This window comes from Perognathus longimembris, chromosome 1 (assembly GCF_023159225.1).
Source record: "Perognathus longimembris pacificus isolate PPM17 chromosome 1, ASM2315922v1, whole genome shotgun sequence".
Lineage (NCBI taxonomy): Eukaryota > Metazoa > Chordata > Mammalia > Rodentia > Heteromyidae > Perognathus > Perognathus longimembris.
In genome coordinates, this window is record NC_063161.1 from 81,699,686 (window position 1) to 81,720,560 (window position 20,875).

Consider the following 20,875-nt stretch of genomic DNA (forward strand, 5'->3'; position numbering starts at 1 on the left):
GGATAGAAGCTTGAGGTCTGCTCCAGAGCTCATGAGACTTCTATTTTTAACCCACTGTGGTAACACAAGGGCTAACAGAGTAGGCCTAGAGTCTAACTTGTGGATATAAGTCTTGATCCTATGTAGCCTTTATAGAATTAATCAGCTACACCAAGCTTTAGCCTTCATGCTGCACAACAGGGCTAATAACACACTACACTTTCTACCTTATAAGTGGAAATGAGGAATAAATGCAACGAATACATAAATATCATTTCACATACATATATTACCTCAAGTCCTAAGAAATTGCCATTTTGTATGTCTAAGATGATTAATGGCAAGGAATATTCCTGTAGTTCAAGTATTCATGTATTAGTTACTGTCATCTGTATTCTCTGATGCTTGGAGAACATGTGTCAAACAAAAGGTGGAAAGCACAAGGATGCTATCCCCACAGCCAACTCTCCTCCCTGGCTTGTTCTGCTATGCTAACAGTGCTGCCTTCTTCCTGTCTCTGATCTTCTGGAGCTGATCTCTTCTTCAGTACCTCCACCCTTCCTTGGGGGAGCACTCGGGGCATTCTGTTCCAGTTTTGTTACCATCCTAAGCCTGGAAATACCTACCTTTCTTCTTGGCAAACATTAAATAACTGGAATGTTCAAGAAGTAATTTTCCTATGACACTAAAAGAACATTTTTTAAAGTACAAGAATGACTGATTAAAAATGAAAAGGATGGGATTAAAGAGGGGAAATCTGAAAGTTAAATAAAGATGCTCAGACTAATAGCTTGGGGTAAGAATTGAGTTGGCAGCACTTCTAAGATGAGTGGGAGCCTCATACCTTCCTGGAACCTACTTCTGATCTAACCTCTCAGGAGGGCCACCCTTGTGTCCCCTCTGGCTCTGCCTCATGAAGCTCCCCAGCATATGTTCCTAATCTCACCATGGTCTTCAGAAGAAAATAGTTCTTGCCTCTCTGGCCTTTAACAGTCCTTACATGAGTCTGACCACCAGTACTGGCCTGTGGCACTCTAAAGGCCTCCACATCTGTATCTTGAAATTCCCACCCCTCAGGCTCTCTACCATATTCTCCCTGCCTAGTGTTCTTAATTGGAACCACATATACTAGCAGGCTAGCTGTGAAGAATGCTTCTACCCTTTAGAGATGGATGCCAGCAGTGGCTAAAATATATTCGCCTTCTCAGCTAGCCAAAAGCAGACTGCCCTTTCCTGTTTTGAAGGCCAGGGCCAACTCCCTGAGCTGTCTCTTCAGTTTCTGTTTCCTGTGGGAGGGATACCTTCAACCTGTAGTTCATTTTTTATTTTTTATTTTTTGCCAGTCCTGGGGCTTGAACTCTGGGCCTGAGCACTGTCCCTGGCTTCTTTTTGCTTAAGGCTAGTATTCTACCACTTGAGCCACAGTGCCACTTCTGGCATTTTCTATATATGTGGTGCTGAGGAATCGAACCCAGGGCTTCATATACAAGGTGAGCACTTTACTACTAGGCCATATTCCCAGCCTGCCTCCAGTTCTTTTAAACAGCAAAGACAACAGACATGTCCTGCATAGTTGAACTCAAATAACTTTGCTTCTTCATTTTTCTAGACCATTCCCAGGTTACTCATCACTCTGACATTTGTAAGGGAAAGGATGCAGTTCTCCATGGGCTCCTACATTCTTGCAGCACATGGTAATTCATTTTTGTGGTAATATTCAGTAGGGTTTCTTTAAATACCGGAAAACATATGAAGTAAGGCAGTTCATAATTGTTGCTTATTACCCATGGTACTCTCTCCCTACCTCAAATAGAGGTACATAATAGGAAAACCCAGTTTAGAAAACTATAAAATTCTATTTCCACCCCCTAGTTCATTTTCTTGTGAATGTTTTTTTAATATTGGCAGTTCTAGGTTTTCAGTTCCAGACCTTGTGCTTGTAGCAAGCATTCTGCCCTTTGAGACACATCCTTTTATATTGTTGTTTTAGTTACTTTATAGACAGGCTCTGGTTTTTTGTTTGTTTGGTTTTGGTTTGTTGCTGGGATTTCCCTTGGACTATAGTCCTCCTATCTGTATCTTCCACATAGCTAGGATTACAAGCATGTACAACACATACTGCTCTTTTTGTTTATCTGTTAATTTCTTTGTTTTGAGACAGAAAATCACTGTCGTTCAGACTGTGCGAACTTACCGTATAACCTAGGCTGTCAAACATATGATCCTTCTCTCTGCTTCCCAAGTGCTGGGATTACAGGCATATGCCACCATACCCAGAAGTTATTGTGGATTTCAGAAAATAAATTTTATAAATACATATTCATAGTTCTGAACTGCTACTCCACTGTTAGCCTATGAAATAGTTCCAAAAATATAACATATCCACACACCATTCAATTATAGTTCACTCTTCTTTTACCCATCTTAAGGATACCATATGCACACAGTCATTCAGAAGAGATGCTATCTCCCTACATGATAGTCTTGTTATTGAGTGTTAGTTTTCCTTTAGGAATAATTCCTATCCAAAGAATGCTTACATGCTCCTAAATTTATTCTGCCTTACAAAAATAATTGCTAACCAGGTGTGGCCTATCTTCCTGTCATTTGCTTTGTGTTTTGACCAATAGTTTTGACCCAAAGGGCGAACAAAAACAATGTAAGTATTCTGTTGGACCTGCTGCAAGACAGGAGAGAAGGTTTTCTGGCCAGATGTTAAAATCCAATTTGACAGAAGTCTTTGCTCCTTTTTAGTCAGTGGTGGAGCAGAGAAAGGATAAAACAGACAGACTGTACTTCTGCTCAGCCTTGTTCTGCAACATTGTACCACAGTCCTTGCTTGGGTCATTAGGCAAGAAAATAAAATGAAAAGTATCCAGGTTGGAAAGGAAGTAGTCAAACTTTACTATTTCAGATGGTACCATCTTATACAAAGATAAACCTAAGGAGTTCTTTTTTTTTTTTTTTTTTTTTTTTTTTTTTTTTGGCCAGTCCTGGGCCTTGGACTCAGGGCCTGAGCACTGTCCCTGCTTCCTTTTGCTCAAGGCTAGCACTCTGCCACTTGAGCCACAGCACCACTTCCGGCCGTTTTCTGTATATGTGGTGCTAGGGAATCGAACCCAGGGCCTCATGTATACGAGGCAGGCTCTCTTGCCACTAGGCCATATCCCCAGCCCAACCTAAGGAGTTCTTCAAAAAAATATTGGAGTTATTAAGCAAGTTCAGTAAGGTTGAAAGGAAACAAAATCAATAGACAAAAATCAGTGTGTTAAGCCTAGGTCTGGTGGCTCACTCCTATAATCCTAGCCATGCAGGAAGCTAAGATCTGAGGACTGAGGGTCAAAGACAGAACAGGCAGAAAAGTTTGTGAGATTTTTTTTATCTCTAAGTAGCCAGGAAAAAGCCAGAAGTAAAGGAGTGGCTCAAGGGGTGAAAAAGCCAGCCCTGGGCAAAAAAAGCCAAATGAGAGCATGAGGCCCTGAGTTCAAGTCCCCGTACCAATACCAAAAAACACCCAAAACAATAACAAAAACAGTTATGTTTCTACTATACACCAGCTATTATTACTTTGAAAGCAAAAATGAAGAAAAACTTATTTAACGTACAATAAGAATTGTATCCATTTAGGAATAAATTTGACCAAAAAGTGCAACACATACTGCAAGCACATGATTGAAAGAAATTAATGACTTAAATCGGCTGGAAGACATCTGTTTATGACATGGATGCCTTAAAATGTTTAAAATAGAAATATTTCCTATACTGATCTATCGATCTAATATAATCTCTGTCAAAATCTCAGTTGCCTTTTGCAGAAACAGATAAACTGATCTTTAAATTCACTTTAAACATGCATGGCACCCAGAATAGTCAAAACAACCTTGAAAAAGGACAGTGGAATTGGATGGATCACACTTCTCAATCTCAAAATTTGCTACACAACCAGGAGCCAGTGGCTCACCCCTATAATCCTAGTTTCTCAGGAGACTGAGATCCAGAGGTTGTGGCTTACAGCCAGCTTGGGTGGAAAAGACTGTGAGACTCCTTGTACAAAAACCAGCAAAAAGCCAGGCTGGAGGTAAGACTCAAGTGATAGAGCAGCACCTGAGCAAACAAGCTGAGCAATCCAAGGCCATAAATTCAATCCATTCTACCATAACTAACAAACAAGCAAACAAAAGACACATTACTAAATAGTTACAATAATCAAGATGTTATAGTACCCTCATAGATGTATAGATTGGTAGAAAAATCTGAGAGTTCAGAAACAAACACTTATATTTATGATTAACTGATATTTGACAAGGATATTAAAATCATTTACTGAGAGAAATGATAATCTTTTAACAAGCAGTGCTATGACAACTACATATTCACAAGCAAAAGAATGAAACTAGATCTTCTGCTTCATACCACATATGAAAACTAGCTCAAAGTGGGCCAAAGACCAAATATATGACCTAAAACTGCAAAACTAATAGAAAAAAGTATAAATTTTATTATCTTGAATTAGGTAGTAGTTTCTTAGCTATGACACCTAAAGCACTCACAACCAAAGGTGGGGAGATCAATAAGGTGTACTTCATCAGAATGAAAAACTTTTGTATTTCAAAGGACTCTTTCAAAAGAAACTAAAAAGACAACTTGAGGCTGAGGATAGCTCAGAGGTACACTTGCCTAGTATGTACAAGGGTCTGGGTTCAACTGGTACCACCACCACACACAAAAAAGGCAAGCCAGGTACTATTGGCTTATGCCTATAATACTAGCAACTCAAGAGGCTGAGATCTGAGGATCACCATTCAAAACCAGCCCAGGCAGGAAAGTCCATGAGACTCTGATCTCCAATTATCCCCCAAAGCTGAAGTGGGGCTGTGGTTCAATTGGTGGAGCACCTACCTTGAATGAAAACACAGAGGACTAGTGCTCAGGCCCTGAGTTCAAGCCCTTGCACTGTCTCTCTCACACACATACACAGACACAAAGAGACAAAGAGACAGAGAGAGAGTCAGACAGAATATTTACAAATCAAATATTTGACAACTGATTCATATTCAGAATATTTAAAGAGCACTTAGAGCTCAACAGTAAAAAAAAAAGATACTCCAATTAGTAAATGACCAAATGATCTAAATAGATATTTCTTCAAAGAAGATATTAAAATGGTCAACAAACACATGATATGCAACATAATTAAACATCAGAAATGCATGTCAACACCATAATGAAATACCACTTCACACTTACTAGGATGTGAATATTCTATGAATATTACTAGGATGGCTATAATGAAAAACTCAAATAATAACAAGTGTTATTGAGAATTTGGAGAATTGGAACCCTCATTCAGTGTTTGTGGGAATGTAAAATTATAATGCAGTTGCTTTGAAAACATCTTGACAGTTCCTCATAAGGTTAGATTTCTTTCTAGGGTAACAAAATATTCTGGGATGCTAGGAATGTGGCTTAGCAGTAGAGTGCGATTCCTTAGCACCACAAAGCAGAAAAAGCTGGAAGTGGCACTGTGGCTCAAGTGCTAGAGCGCTATCCTTGAGCAAAAAGAAGCTAGGGACAGTGCCCAGGCCTTGAGTTCAACCCCCAGGACTAGCAAAAAGAAAAATGTTCTGGGATAACCTTATTATTACGCCAAAAACATAGAAGTAAATATTTTAAATGGAAAATTTTACATGTGAATTATCTCTGTCTCTCTCTTTTTGTGGTACTGGGGATTAAAGGTAGGGCCTTTGTGCTAGATATGCAAGCACTCTACCACTTGAGCCATATCTTAAGCCCTTCAATTTCTTGAAAGGAAAGAGAGTAGTGGAAAGCAGATGTTCTTTACTATTTACAATCTGTAGCCTAGTACAGTTGGCTACTACTACATTCTCAGAATGAGAAATGGAAGCAGTGAGGGTAGAAGGCAATTGGCGACCTTGGGATCAAATGAGTCCCCAGGTGCCAGGCCCAGTATGGATGCTATATCCTGCTGTGTTTTAGGAAACCATCTCCACAGGGCCTTTGGAATAACACTCCCACATTGTGATGATTCATTCCCAAGAGACAATCTTTGAAGTATGAGCATATGTACAGGAGGCTGCATATTCTCATTTTCCATCCTATGCTATACTTTCCATTTTCCTATCAACATATACAGGTCTTTTTAGTAAACTGTGAACATTCCAGCATATGAGTGTTCCATTATTAACCATGAAACATTTGTTAACCATTGGACATTTTGGTAATTGGCTTCCACAAGCAATGCTGTGGCAAATGGTCTGACACCCTCAGTGCACAGCATGTGTAATATAAAATCTAAATGGGACACAGTGGCCAATAAGACTGGAAAGAGATCTACTCTTAACTCTTCATCCTTATGTACATCCTGGTGTGTGCTAGGCTGAAAACTAGGCAAGCCCTCCACTTCCTGCCACCTTCACTCTAAGAGCCATACTGTTCTCCATAGTGGAGGGAAAGTCCTCAGCTCCCACAGACCATCTGCTCCTCTTTGAGTCTTGAGTCCTAGGCTGAGGCCACACTTCCCATTATCTCAGCACACAGCATTGCACCTGCTGTTGGGGTTCAAATCATGCTTCCAGCCACCTCTGGTATTTGTCTCATTTGTTTCTTTCTAACATGAAGTCATGATTTCTTCCTTTTTTTTTAAATCAGTACAAAAAGATTATTCCATTTTTACTCTTTCTACTTTTGCATCTTACAATTTTTAAGCTTCCTATATTCCTGAGTTCTGAATACATATTGCAGACTGGCAGCCCAGGTTTCGTTATAATTGCCTTAAGCCTGAATGGAGTGATGTGGCTATGTGAATATCAATTCAGGTATATTACACTGCCCCCAAAAATAACACTGTAAAAAGCATAGTTAAAAAACCATATATTTCTTGAATTCTATAAAGTAATTCCACCCCCCAATATGTGTGCCTTAATTAAATTCAGTTGCTTTTATTTTTATACCAGTACTAGAGCTTCAATTCAGGACCTCAAGCCTTTTAGCTTTTTCACTTATGGCTGGTGCTCTATCACCTGAACCACACCACCACTTCCAGCTTTTTGGTGGTTAATTGGAGATAAGACTCTCTCAGATTTATGTGTATGAGCTGGCTTCAAACTATAATCCTCAGATCTCAACCTCCTTGATAGCTAGAATTGCAGGTGTGAGCCACTGACACCTAGCTAAATTTACCTTAAAAAAGAATAATTCACCTAGTTGGGTTTTTTTTAAACCAAACTCACTCTTGATTCTGATTTAGCAAAGCCAAGGCCATGTGGCAAGCCTATTGACTATTGGAATGGATGGATAAGCCAGTCCTGTGGCTTGAATTCAGGGCTTCTGTGCTGTCCCTGAGCCTTTTCTCTCAAGGCTAGCATTCTACCACTTGAGCCACATCCCACTTCTGACTTTTTGATGGTTAATTGGACATTAAGAATTTCTTGGGGGCTGGGAATATGGCCTAGTGGCAAGAGTGCTTGCCTCCTACACATGAAGCTCTCAGTTCGATTCCCCAGCACCACATATATGGAAAACGGCCAGAAGGGGCGCTGTGGCAGAGTGCTAGCCTTGAGCGGGAAGAAGCCCCCATGACTGGCAAAAAAAAAAAAAAAAAAAAAAAAAAAAATTCTCTTGGACTTTCCTAGCTGGGCTGGCTTCAAACCATAATCCTCAGATTTCAGCCTCCTAAGTAGCTAGGATTACAGGTATAAATCATCATACCTTTTTTAAAAAAATCTCCTTAGCATTCATTGAGTGCTTTCTATATATGCCATCTTCCTAAGCACCCTAAAACATTATTTCAATTCCTATATTGGCCCTTTATGTTAAGTGTTGAGTACTCAGACTATATCTCTCTCCATGGCTTGTAGATATGGAAACAGGTATAGAGATGTGAGACTGCTCACCATGTTTATACAGCTACTAAGTGTCAGGGCTGGCCTGATGGCCAGGGACATTGACATGAGAACCCAGCTCTTAACCACTTCACTCCACAGTATTTCCCATTATAATCCAAATCCTCCTGTTGATCCAACCTGCCAGTTTGGAAGCCATATCAGTTGCCACTTCCTGTGTATTGGGTTTATAGACAATTTAATATGTTAAATTCTTTTTTTATGTATGTATTTATTTATTTATTTATTTGCCAGTCCTGAAGCTTGGACTTAGGGCCTGAGCACTGTCCCTGGCTTCTTTTTGCTCAAAGCTAGCACTCTGCCACTTGAGCCACAGTGCCTCTTCTGGCCTTTTCTATGAATGTGGTGCTGAGGAATCGAACCCAGGGCTACATGTATACAAGACAAGTGCTCTTGCCACTAGGCCATATTCCTAGCCTAATATGTTAAATTCTTTCCATAGGTTAATCATTGATTTTTTTTTCAGAGTGGTAGGGGGGCCAGTGCTGGTCCTGGGGCTTGAATTCAATACCTGGGCACTGTCCCCGAGTTTCTTTTACTCAAAGCTAGCACTCTACCACTTGAGCCACAGCTGCACTTACACTTTTTTTCTTTTTTGGTAGGTTAGTAGAGATAATTCTTATAGGGGTGCTGGGGATATGGCCTAGTGGCAAGAGTGCTTGACTTGCTGAAGCCCTGGGTTCAATTCCCCAGCACCACATATACAGAAAACAGCCAGAAGTGGCGCTGTGGCTCAAGTGGCAGAGTGCTAGCCTTGAGCAAAAAGAAGCCAGGGACAGTGCTCAGGCCCTGAGTCTAAGACCCAGGACTAGCAAAAAAAAAAAAAAAAAAAAAAAAAAAAAAGAGTCTTAAGAGTCTTATAGGCTTTCCTATCTGGGCTGGCTACAAACCACCATCCTCAGATCTCAGCTTCCCAAGTAGCTAAGATTGCAGGCGTCAAGCTACTGGCGCCTGGCTTAAATCATTAATATTTAAAATCTCTTTATTCCTACCATATGTTGATTTATTATTAATTGGGTCTCTTTTTAGCCTATGGCTATGAGTATTTGTTTCTTTGTTTGTTATAGTATGAGGGTTTAAACATAGACATACTTACTAGGCAAGTACTCTACTATTAGAACTGTGCCCTAAAGACCCCCTTTTGCTTTAATTATTTTTGGGGTAGTCTTCCATTATTTTCACCACAGCCTGGTCTCAGACTATGATCCTTCTATCTAAGCCTCTTACATATCTGGGATGATAGGTACCTACCACCGCACCTGGCTTCTTGTTAGAATTGAGTGTCACTAACATTTTCCCCCAGCTGGCTTCAACTATGGCTACTTTTCTTGACTGTATGTCAGCCAGCTCAACTCCCAGCTTCAGCTCCTGTGCAAATATGTTAAACCAGTAAGTCCTCATTCCTTCAGCAGAGTCCTTAGGACTTCCCTTCAGGTTGTAGCAAATAATTAATCCACACCCTGGGCATTCTGCTTTTTAATCTTTTATGAAACAATGAGACCACTACTTAGATGTTCGCCAGCACACACCATGGCATCTGTTCTGCTAGCTACCTTGCTGGACTCAGGATGGCACAGTGTGTTTCTGCCATGGCCCTCAGGGCCCCATGCTAACACCTATAGGTCATCATTTTTCTTCTAAGTGCTTAAAATTACTCAATAACTTCATGATAAATTTACCCCCACTTACTTTGCAAATTCGGTGTGTTTCTCTACCTCCATCTAAGTGCTTAAAATTACTCAATAACTTCATGATAAATTTACCCCCACTTACTTTGCAAATTAGGTGTGTTTCTCTACCTCCATCACCTCCTTTCCCACTGTCTCCATGATTTACTCCTCCAAGCAATCTGTGATCTCAGAGCTGTGTCTCTCACCTGCTTGGAATGGTAAGGGATGACAGAGACCTCATACCTGTGCCAGACAGCTATTGCACACTGCAGAACTCATCTGCCACAGATAGCCTAAAACTCATTCTCCTCAGCAGAAAAATTGAAACAACCGAGAGCCAAATTTTTCTGTCACTTGTCAACACCTGGACTTCAAATGACCTTGGTGTTGTCCTGAGCATTCTCTGTTAGCATCAGCTCATTCTGAACTGTTGCCTTCCCTACAACAAGTTTTCTAGCTTCCTAGTTCTCTCATGTTTAGTTTGGGTCCGTGTTCTCTCCAGTATACCATTCCTCCCTTCATCTTCTGCAGAAACTCCCTGTGCAGTCAAATTGGATTCCATGGTCTCAACTTTCCTCCCTGTCTACTTTGAAAAAATATTCAAATCATCTATTGTGATAGCTAACATGGCAATATGCTGATCAGATGATTGCATTAATCTGTTGCTAGATTTTGTTTTTTGTTTAGGTTTTTTTTTTCCAGTCAGAGTGGAAGTTCTATTTATTCCCATTCCAAACCTGGTGGTATTTTTAGTTTTATAGTGATGCTCATTGCTTTTCTAAGTGTCTTTCACTTTCCTACCAGCATTTCAAAATGTGTGGAGTTCCTTTGAGCTTTCCACAGTGTGTCTTGCTGTATCACTTTTTTTTTTTTTTTTTTTTTTTAGCAACTGACCTCTCTTTCCTATAGTGCCAATCATTGGCTCTTTTCACCATTGGGAACAGAATATACCTTCCTCATTTTCCTGTAGCTCCTCAGAGAGATGCCTCCATCTGTCTTAAATCATCTTAGCAACTGCCTTTTTTAACACCAGAGTGCTAGTCTGCTGTGTTGGCTACAGGATAATGGTCCCGTTGGGGAAAGTCCTTCATGTCCACCACCGTTGAATTCATTTTGAAAAGCTCACAAACTTGCCAATGACCAGTAGCTCAGAAACAACGTAAATTTATTAGTTAAATGTGTCCATAATCCTTTATCCAGTCCTTTGGCGACACTGCAAGGGCTAATTGGTAGAAAGCCTTCATAACATACATTTTATGAAGAAATTGCTGCCCCTTCCCTCAAAAAAGAGCTTTAAATTGACTCCATTTTAATTTTTTTTAATTTTAGTTATCTCGTCACATAGTGGTATAGACTAAAGGGAATAAATGTGTAAGGAACACGTCTAGATCTGTCTTATAACCTTTAGTAGCTTTAAAGGACTCCCTCCCCTCCTTCTTCCCTTCCTTCCTCCTTCCCTCCCTCTGTCTCTCTCTCTCTGTCTCTCTCTCTCTGTCTGTCTCTCTCTCTCCAAGTCTTAAAAATTACCCTTAAACATTTTGTGTTTAAAAGGGAAGATACAAGGCTACATTGTATCCAGTGCTTTAAAAATATTTTAGAATATGGGAATATGGCCTAGTGGTAGAGTGCTTGCCTTGCATACATGAAATCCTGGGTTTGATTCCTCAGCACCACATATGTAGAAAGAGCCAGAAATGGTGCTGTGGGTCAAGTGGTAGAGTGCTAGCTAGCCTTGAGCAAAAAGAAGCCAGGGACAGTGCTCAGGCCCTGAGTTCAAGCCCCAGGACTAGCAAGAAAAAAAATATTTTAGATTTACTAGAGAAGCCACCATAGTAGTGAATAGTGAGCTCCTGAGCAGCATTTCCCCAGCAGTAGTAGCATCTCACCCACATCATGGGACCCACCTTTTTTGGCCTTTGCTGGTCAGAAAATATTCTTTCTGTCCTTACTATAACGTATTAGAGTGATAATAGCAGTGTTTATATTATGCTCATTAAATAACAGCAGGAACACTGGATAATACACTTAGATACCACAACCCATGGAGACACCAGGTTGCTATCATTTCTTCCTGCTTACAGATAAAGTGGGCTTCATGAGGTCATAGTCAAGGCCACATCCTTAGTCAAGGTTCATGCCAATGCTCTTAACCCGTCTTTCTTTTGTTTCCCCTGGAGGTCTTACTTGTACATTTGGGGTCCATATGGGTGTCAGGAGGCCAATTTCTACACATGGTGGGTAGTATTTCACTTCCCTTATTAATGTGGGTTGAATGAAGCTCTTCTACCAATGATAGGCAGTAGGGACATCGAAATGCTCACTAATTCCCTTCTGTCTCATTTCTGGGATGCTTATTAGTTTCTGGCTTAGTCACAGTGGTACTGGGTTTATAGATGCAGAAATCTCATGGCTCTCACCTTGACTGCCAAAGGGTATGAGACGTGAGCTGGCAGATGACCTGTCTGGGCTGGGACAGAGCAGTAGGTGTTCAGACCCAGCTGACATGCCTGAGCACCTCACGCAGGCATGTTCCCAAATCCCACTCTTGCTCATAGTCCTGCAGGATTGGTTCTTCCTTCAAGGGGCTTGATTCCAAATCACATCACTGTGTATCAAATAGCACCATCTGCTCTTTAACTATCCACGTGGCTTCTGTGAGGGCAGTAGGAAAGGTCATGCCTATCCCGTTGATGCATCTGGTGCCAGGTACAACAGAAACCAAGGGTACTGGAGTCCAAATGACCTTGGTAACTTGATCTCTTGCATTCCATGTGTTATAGCCAAGGAGTAAATACTGGAGTCTAATGTCTTAAGAGATGAAGACTATTTTTGCATTTACAAAGTGCTTTCATGTTATCTGAGCTTTGTCACAGATTCACAGGTGAAGAAAATATAGCACTGGCTTTGGTGTTCCATGGACCAGGATTCTGACCTGGACACTTGGCCAATACTCAGCTTTGTATCTCCTCTAGGACTCACTTTCTATAGCCTATAAATCGTCATAGTTGCTAGATGACTCATGAAGTTTTTAATGTATAAAGAGAGTTTGGCAGAGTATCTGGCATCGAGAATAACCAGGAAATATTAGTACTAGCCCAATTCTCTACTTATTAGGAACAAATCGAGCTACAACTAGTGGAGTAGTAAAGTGATGTAGACTTAAACAAGTGGTGGTTATTTTTCTCACATAATAATAACTCAGAAGTCAGGCAGTCTGCTAGCCAGAAGCTGAATGATGTCGCCAAAGACTATTTCATGTCCTCCTACTTTCCATAGTATGTTTGTTGCCTCATAGCTGCAAGATGGCTGCTACAGCACATCCATTGTTTGGAGGGAAGAAGTACAGTAGTAGTCATATCTTCCTCTCTGTAAGATAAGCAAGAACTTTCCTAAGACTTTATCTACAACCACAACAGATACCTGCTTATGTATGTCATGTTGGGTTAGACTAAGTCTTTTGGCCATTCATAGCAACAAGGAACACTTAGAAAATGAACATTTAGCACTTCAGATTCATTTGTAAAGGAGGCATGGAAGGAGACAGATTAAAATGGAGCAGGTTGAGCCATATGACTTAACATGATCATTCATGTATTTTGCATTGTCATTTCTTCAAAGACATTTAATTGGTCCTCAGATATAGTGGACACAGTCCGATGTGTTCACAGTACATGAACAGCAAACCCCCTTTCTAAATCACTTCCCTTTATTCTCACATAATGTATATTGCACTATGGGCAGCTCTTTTCCCCCTAACTTCCCCTTACCCCTAGACATGATATTTCCATTTATCCCAGGCTGGTCTCAAACTTGAGCAGTTCTGGTCTCAGGCTGCTGAGTGCTAGAGTTAGAAGTGTGTATCACCATCCCGTCTTTTTGTTAACTTTAAAAAAATTAAAATATAAATTATGTACAATAAAGTACATGCATCTTTGCTAGAAGACTCAAAAGACTTTTATTTTTTACTATTTACCCCCATGAAAGTAACAGAGAAATCTTCCCCCTTCCCCGTTTTCCCCTCCTCTTTCAATACCACCCACTGCAAACAACTATTGTTCTGATCTCTCTCACCATTACTCAGTGTTGCCCCTTCGTAGGGTTCATTCTTTGTGGGTCTGATGTCTTTCACTCAGCTGTGAGCTTTACCTGTATTATTTCATGGGAAGGTTCAGTGGTCTTCTGCTTTATCCCCCTCTCTGTATCTGTTCTCAGAGCTGGGATCATGAGAGCACAGGTCACACAGAGATGGGTGTTTTCCCTTTCCATGGATGGAGTGTTGTTTCTTCATGAAAAACACTGCTGTGACTTCTCACAAAGCTTGCCTGTGCCTGGCTGCCGGCATCTCCGAAGCTACTTTAAAAGGAAGCTCTGGGAGACTTGTCCATTTTCTAGGGGATGCTGTCAGCATAAAAGAATTTTCTTGGAGCGGGTGGTGGAAGACAATAGGAGATGGATTTGATATGGAAGGACATTTTTTAGGCAAAGGAAAAAAAAACAACAGCCACTAAAAGTATCATCTGGAACCAGAGCCTGGAAGTCAGAGATTTGCATCACCCTTCTGTGTTCCTTCCCTTTCATCACTCACAATGAAGGATACAAGAAATACACAGCAACTCTGCCTGTCTTGGGGCTGGGCCACCTGGTTTGAATTCAGGTTACCTCTGGAGAAACTATCTTCTCCTAAGACTGTGGGCACACCTAGCGAAGCTGGTGTGGCTTTTATTTCTCTGTGAAAGCCATCTGTCCCGGACAAACTTGAGAGCAGGAGGAAAGAGCAGAGACTTTCAGTGGAGATGGAAGCAAGGAAGGGAGCTAGTTATTCATACAAGTATGGCCATGTATGCAAGTCAGAGATCACAGAGGAAAACTGAAACTCTGTAATTTTCTCTGGTAACTGGTCATCATTATCTTTGCCTATCTGCTGGTGCTGAGCTTTGTTTCTTCTGGGGTAGTGTCCTGAGATATTTGTCTAAAGCTATATCAGGAATTCTTTGTTCTAAAACAGAATATTTTATTAATTGTATTGAGTAGTTTCTATATCCCTAGCCCTTGCTCTAGGGGCTTTGCAATATATTATTACAATTGTTCTCCTCAGTATGCGGAAGGTAGGAAAGATTGTTCTCATTTTACTAGTGAGTAAACTGAAGGATAGAGAATTTAAATAACCTGCTAGTAAAGGCCAGAAGAAAGGCTGATATTCTGTATGATAGATTCCAACCTTGTACTATATTTTTCTATCTTCTTTTTTTAAAATGTGTATTGTAAAGGTGATGGACAGAGGGGTTATGTTTATGTAAGATAAGTATTGAGTACATTTCTTTTGAACAATTTCAACCTCTCCTTCACTTCCTCCCAGGTTTTTCCCTCCTGACCCCCCTTCCCCCAAGTTCTATAGTTTCATTTCTAACATAATGTGCAGTACATATCATTGCTGAATGAGTTCACCCTTTGTCCCACCGATTCTGTGCCTCCCCTTCCCCTCCCCAAGTCAGGTCAGATACTTACATACAATACAAAAATCAAAGACAGTGTCAAAAGGGGAAAAATCCACAAAAAGTAAAATAAAAAGTTCTTGTTTCTCTTTCTTGGGGGTCCTATCTTCTTAAAATAAATGGAGTAATAAGGAGATGCTGGTTCAGTCCTGTCACCCCAAATCAAAACAGTTCATAAGACTGTATTCCTAGACCCAATTGCTCTATGCCTCAGTTTCTCTTATTTGAGGAGATTGGTGACTATGATTTCTGATATTACCACCTATTCTAAAACAGCAGCACTTAGCACCTTTTCAAAATTTGTGATTCTAAAATGGGTTCAAAATGCCAGCAATTCTTAAAGGTGATTTAGTTATTAATGTAAATTCAAAGAATTAGAGAACATTTGTTTTCAAAAGTACAGACACACACACACACACACACACACACACACACACACACACACACACTTTAATTTCTCAAGTAAGGCTACATTTTTCCATTGCATTTCCCAGTCCATCAGTCACACCAAGAAAGGGCAAGTTCTTAAATAATTCATATTGAAGCTTAGATTCCTCGAGGGTCTGGCAGTCTTTCATCTTGGATAGGATGATAAAACATATTGCCAATAGTCAACCTCAAGTTGCCAACCTAAATAAAAATCTCTCCTTGGTCACTATATGAATTTTCAATGTAAACCCTCTTAAATTATACCTTGTACTGTTGAATTGAATTAAGATACTATTAAGCAAGTCTAAAAATAAGAAATAAGATACTACTGTGTCCTAATTAGTTATGAATATCCTGTACTCAAACAACTTATTACTTTATCATTTCAGACCCAGGAAAGAGAAAACTGGCCATGTGAGTGACTCAGGAGCATCTGTTGTCAAACATGGACTCAATCCAGAGAAGACCTTCATGCAGGTTCACTATTTAAAGGTAACTTAACAACTAATGACAGAAGCTACTTTTAAGTTAAACAATTGCATAAGGAAGATTAGCAGTATGTTTGAAGCATAGCAAAAAACCCCATCAACACCATAATGACATTTCCCTAGGCCGAATCTGAGTGCCCACTAGTTAAAGCACTTTATACCCTAAGCCACTTTAGGCCAGCCAAGCCTTCTAATTGCTATCAGGTTCCATCTGGAAAATGGATAGTAAGACAGCCTTTTAGGTTGAAATGGCTATCCCTGGGAGCTGGAGAGGTGCTGAGCCTCTCTTCCCTTTTTTTTTTTTTTTTTTTTTTGGCCAGTCCTGGGCCTTGGACTCAGGGCCTAAGCACTGTCCCTGGCTTCTTCCCGCTCAAGGCTAGCACTCTGCCACTTGAGCCACAGCGCCACTTCTGGCCGTTTTCTGTATATGTGGTGCTGGGGAATCGAACCTAGGGCCTCGGGTATACCGAGGCAGGCACTCTTGCCACTAGGCTATATCCCCAGCCCGCTCTCTTCCCTTTTAACTCATACTTCATGTGAACCACGTCAAAACAGAGGTGGTTTTAGCATTAACAAAGAGGCTGAAGACTCAGTAGTCCATCCTTCATGTCCATGCCTATCCTTCCTGGTCAGAACATACAGGGCCTGGGACCGGTGAAGTGGCGCCTTCTACGTATACATAGTGCATAGAGCTTATGGAGGAAAGTTAGGCTTGACTGTGGAAGCATGGGTATCCTTGTTTTTTCTCTTCTTTCTCCTAGGGCTACTTCCTTCTGCGATTTCTTGCCAGAACACTTGGAGATGAAACCTATTTTTCATTCTTAAGAAAATTTGTGCACATGTTTCATGGGCAGTTGATTCTTTCACAGGTAATTTATGGGTCCTCATGAGAACCTGATATGCAATAGGAGGTAATGTGGCATGTGGGGATTGGATTATGTCAGTATGAAAAACAGGAGAAAGATTTAGAATTTCATGCAAGGGGGAAGAAAAGAAAGTTAATGAAGTGAATACAAGGGAAGTGTTGGTTTAGGGGGAGAGCAAGCTCCTGATAGTTCAAGGACAAGTTGTAACCCAAAGCCATATCCTGCATAGTGACAAATAGTACAAATATTGTGTCCTAAATGATCTTAAGAACAAGAAACAAACTACTACTATTATTTTCTCTACCTGGAATTACCTTTACAAGGTTGTCTCCTTGGAACCCTTTAGTCTTTGTTTGATGCCACAGTTTCAGAGTCATCCTAGCTAACGACAATATGAATCAGCTTCTTCTCTACACTTCTGCCCCTTTAATTGCCTTCAATGTCATTGCTGTTATATTTATAATCATATTTTAATTTCTGGACTGTTTGTTTTTTTCTATTGCTTCTACTCTGTATATTAACTTAATAAGGCCTTTTATTTCACCAGCATTTAATACATGGCTGGCATATGGCAGATCTGCCATGAATATTTGATACACAGATTAACAGCAATATATACAGAAATATTCAGACATAAAACTATCAGAGAAAGACCTTGTCAGCTCACACAGTAGGGGATGGAGCAGCACATAGCAAGAAATCTAACAAATAATAAGAGGCTCTAACAGTTGTACTCATAACTGACAGAGAACAGCTGATGCATCCAATTTTTGCTGTTTAATTGGAGATAAGAGTCTCACAGACTTTTCTGCCTGGGCTAGTTTACATACTTCTAGTTACATACTTAGTTATATACTTTTCTTTTTCTCACTTTCAGCATGGCTAGCACTAGCTAGCACTGACCCCCACCTTTTATTTTTTCATTCACATATTTTTATTCATATATATATATGTATGATCATTAGAGGCTTATTTTTCTACCTCCAAGATACAGTCTGAAACTTGCATATTACGCATGGATGAGCGGACAGAATGAACTACATAGACTTATATATGGTCTTTGTTGGATGGATTAGCTCTATTACTCTTAAAAAATCATTAATTATCCTGTCAATATTTCTGTGTCTTAACATTAGGTACAGTTTTCAGGTACTCCCTTCAAATAAGATTGTTCCTTCAGTACAGATTGGAGTCCCACAACATTGACTGTACAACGTATCAGAAAGAATGACCCTTTGCTGTTTACTTGCTGTGTTTTGTTCCTCAATCTCCAACAAAGACTTCTAGTCCTTCTTCAGTCAAAAAAGATTTAAAAATATTCCTACTTCTCTCAAAATGTGTGGATATTGATGAGAATTTTCAAGGATTGGCAATTCACCAGCACTTCTACTGCTAAGCATGACATTGGGGGAGCTGCAGAGGGAGAGTTGGAAACTGTGGGGGAATCTCAGCCTTCTCCTTGTGGTTGCCTCTATTTGAAGTTTATGCCAGCAGGCTAGACTTCTTGCCTTGTTTGGATGTTGCTGGCCAAGTTTTTGCTACTTTTTTAATTAAAAAAAATTATGGGTTGTGTTTTTGTTTACATTACTAGTTATTGCCAGGGAAAGGCCAGGATCCAGGCTTTTTTATTTTATTTTTTTTTTAGTTCTTTACTTCTAACAATTTCACTTCTGAACACCCATCTCCCCAGAGTTTCAGTATTATCATCCTTACCCCTCAAACCTCTCTCAAGGCTTAACAATGACCTCCTCCTTCCTGACAATCTCATTTCTTCTCAATTTTCACCTGGCCAATCCTGGCCTTGCTTCCACATTTTGATGATTTGTTTTTCATCTCTATTTCCTCTTTCCCACAACCATGATAATTACTTATAAAATATCTGATGCAAATGGCTAGTCCTGTATAATTACCAATCTGGTGCCAGTTTATCCAGTAAAATCTATATACACCTGCTTTAAAAAAAATACTTTTGCCATGACTGAAAAATAATGACCAAATGAGCCATGTGCCCAAATCTGTTAGTTTTTTTTAATTATAATGCTTAACTTAATATTATTAAGTGACAACCAAAACAAGACTGATCTGATTAGCATATAGATTATTGGGAGAGTAGAGAATGAAAAGAAATCTTAAGAAACATATTTTCTGACTGTGGTGTGGCCTTGGAACCATTGCCAAGGTCTTAGATAAAATTTCATATTATACCCCTCTCAAAACACTTTTTTTTTTGGCTTTTGGCTTTTGGCTTTTATGTGGTTTTGGGCATTTTGAAGAGGTGACAAACTATGACCCCTATTTGTTGCTAGCTAACTTGGTTCATAAAGAATGAGCCATAGGGGAAATCTTGTCCAGGTAAGATTTGTAAATTGCTTTCCCCAAACTGTGAGTACTCTGGAAGAAAGTGTGAAGACAGATGGAAGAAGTGGAGAGGGGATGTGAGAGAAGGAACAATTCTAAGACATATTTCTTTGTGTTTCATTGTATTGTGGTGAGTGTGGAAAAGCTTTGTCATAAGCCCACTTGATGGGTGGATCTCTAAAAGGAGTAAGCAGGGGCAATTGGGTCAGTTCCATGGATAGGTGATACAAAGATTGCTTGCTTGGACCAAAAACAAGTGTTTTTTTGAACTGGTGGATTATAGGGAAGAAGCATGTGTATCCCTGTAGGAAGCACATTCCTATAGCCTGTGGGAACAATTTAGAGATGCTCAGGTTTTAGGTTTCTGTGATCCCTATGTTGATTGGCACCTTCAGTTAACTGCACAAGGTTTTATTTTATACTTTTCTGCCAGTTCTAAGGCCTTTTCACGTAAGGGTGCATTCTACCACTTGAGCCACATCTCCACTTTTGGCTTTTTATTGGTTAATTACAGATAAGAATTGCATGGACTTTCTTGTCCTGGCTTGGTACCTGGTTTCTGAGAGCACAGCCTCTTTTTTTTTTTTTTTTTTTGGCCAGTCCTGGGCCTTGAACTCAGGGCCTGAGCACTGTACCTGGTTTCCTTTTGCTCAAGGCTAGCACTCTGCCACTTGAGCAACAGCGCCACTCCTGGCTGTTTTCTATATATGTGGTGCTGGGGAATTGAACCCAGGGCTTCATGTATATGAGGCAAGCTCTCTTGCCACTAGGCCATATTCCCAGCCTGAGCACAGGCTCTTAAGTAACTAGGATTACAGGTGTGAGCCACTGTAACCTGGTTAGAAGGGTTTTATTTAATAGGCTTCTTAGGAAATAAAGCAGGGCTTCATGGGGACCTCCTGCACTTACCTTATATTCACAGGGAATTCAGCATTGAGGAGGGAGTATGGTTTACAATCCTGTTTGTTTGTTTTTAAAGGATCCAATTGTAATTTAAAAAGGCAAAAGGGCAGAATTAAGGTTATTTCTGAATTTCCTGTTTCTCATGCAATTAAATTCCCCCCTTGCCATTCAGTTGATGTAATTTTTCCCACATAACTTAGCATAAATTCCTAAGCAAATATGAGATCAGTTGGTAGGTAGGTGCTATAAGGAGATAATGAAGTAAAATTAGTAAGAAATATTAATTTCTTGCTCATAATGAGTAAATTTGAACACTGCTTGGATTTTAAAATAAAAAATATGTCAGTGAGCTAATGATAAAGTAATGTATCGGATTTACAGATAAATCTATTGCTATATTAGATTGTGATAAATGAATTCAACATTTTGCAAAATAATTCTTTAATAGTTATAGGAAAGTGCTATACCACTGAACCATACCTCTGAACAGCCAAAAATTTTTGTTTTCAATTGTGGGGCTTGAATTCAAGGACTGGGCACTGGCCCTTAGCCATTTTGCTCAAGGTGAGTGTGAGTCACAGTGCTACTTCAGGTATTCTGGTGATTGATTGGAGATGAGAGTCTCACAGACCTTCCTGCTCAGGCTGGCTTTGAACCTCAATATGCAGATCTCAGTCTCCTGAGTAGCTAGGATTATAGGCCTGAGCCACCAGTGCCTGCCTTGAGCCATATAATTTTTTAATAATTTAATTTTAAAATCATAAAAAT

General features: G+C 40.0%; 1 protein-coding gene across 11 annotated transcripts in view; it reads left to right on the forward strand.

Annotated features, from left to right (window-relative positions):
* Positions 1-20,875, forward strand: part of LOC125339685 (aminopeptidase O (putative)) — a 348,038-nt gene that overhangs the window by 204,662 nt on the left and 122,501 nt on the right. For 10 of the 11 annotated variants that reach the window (XM_048330939.1, XM_048331005.1, XM_048331004.1 and 7 more), the window contains 2 exons: positions 15,882-15,984; positions 16,742-16,849. In XM_048330939.1, the coding sequence (XP_048186896.1) occupies positions 15,882-15,984; positions 16,742-16,849 (211 nt within the window). The remainder of the gene's footprint in view (positions 1-15,881; positions 15,985-16,741; positions 16,850-20,875) is intronic. The other variant, XM_048330970.1, reaches the window with a different exon arrangement.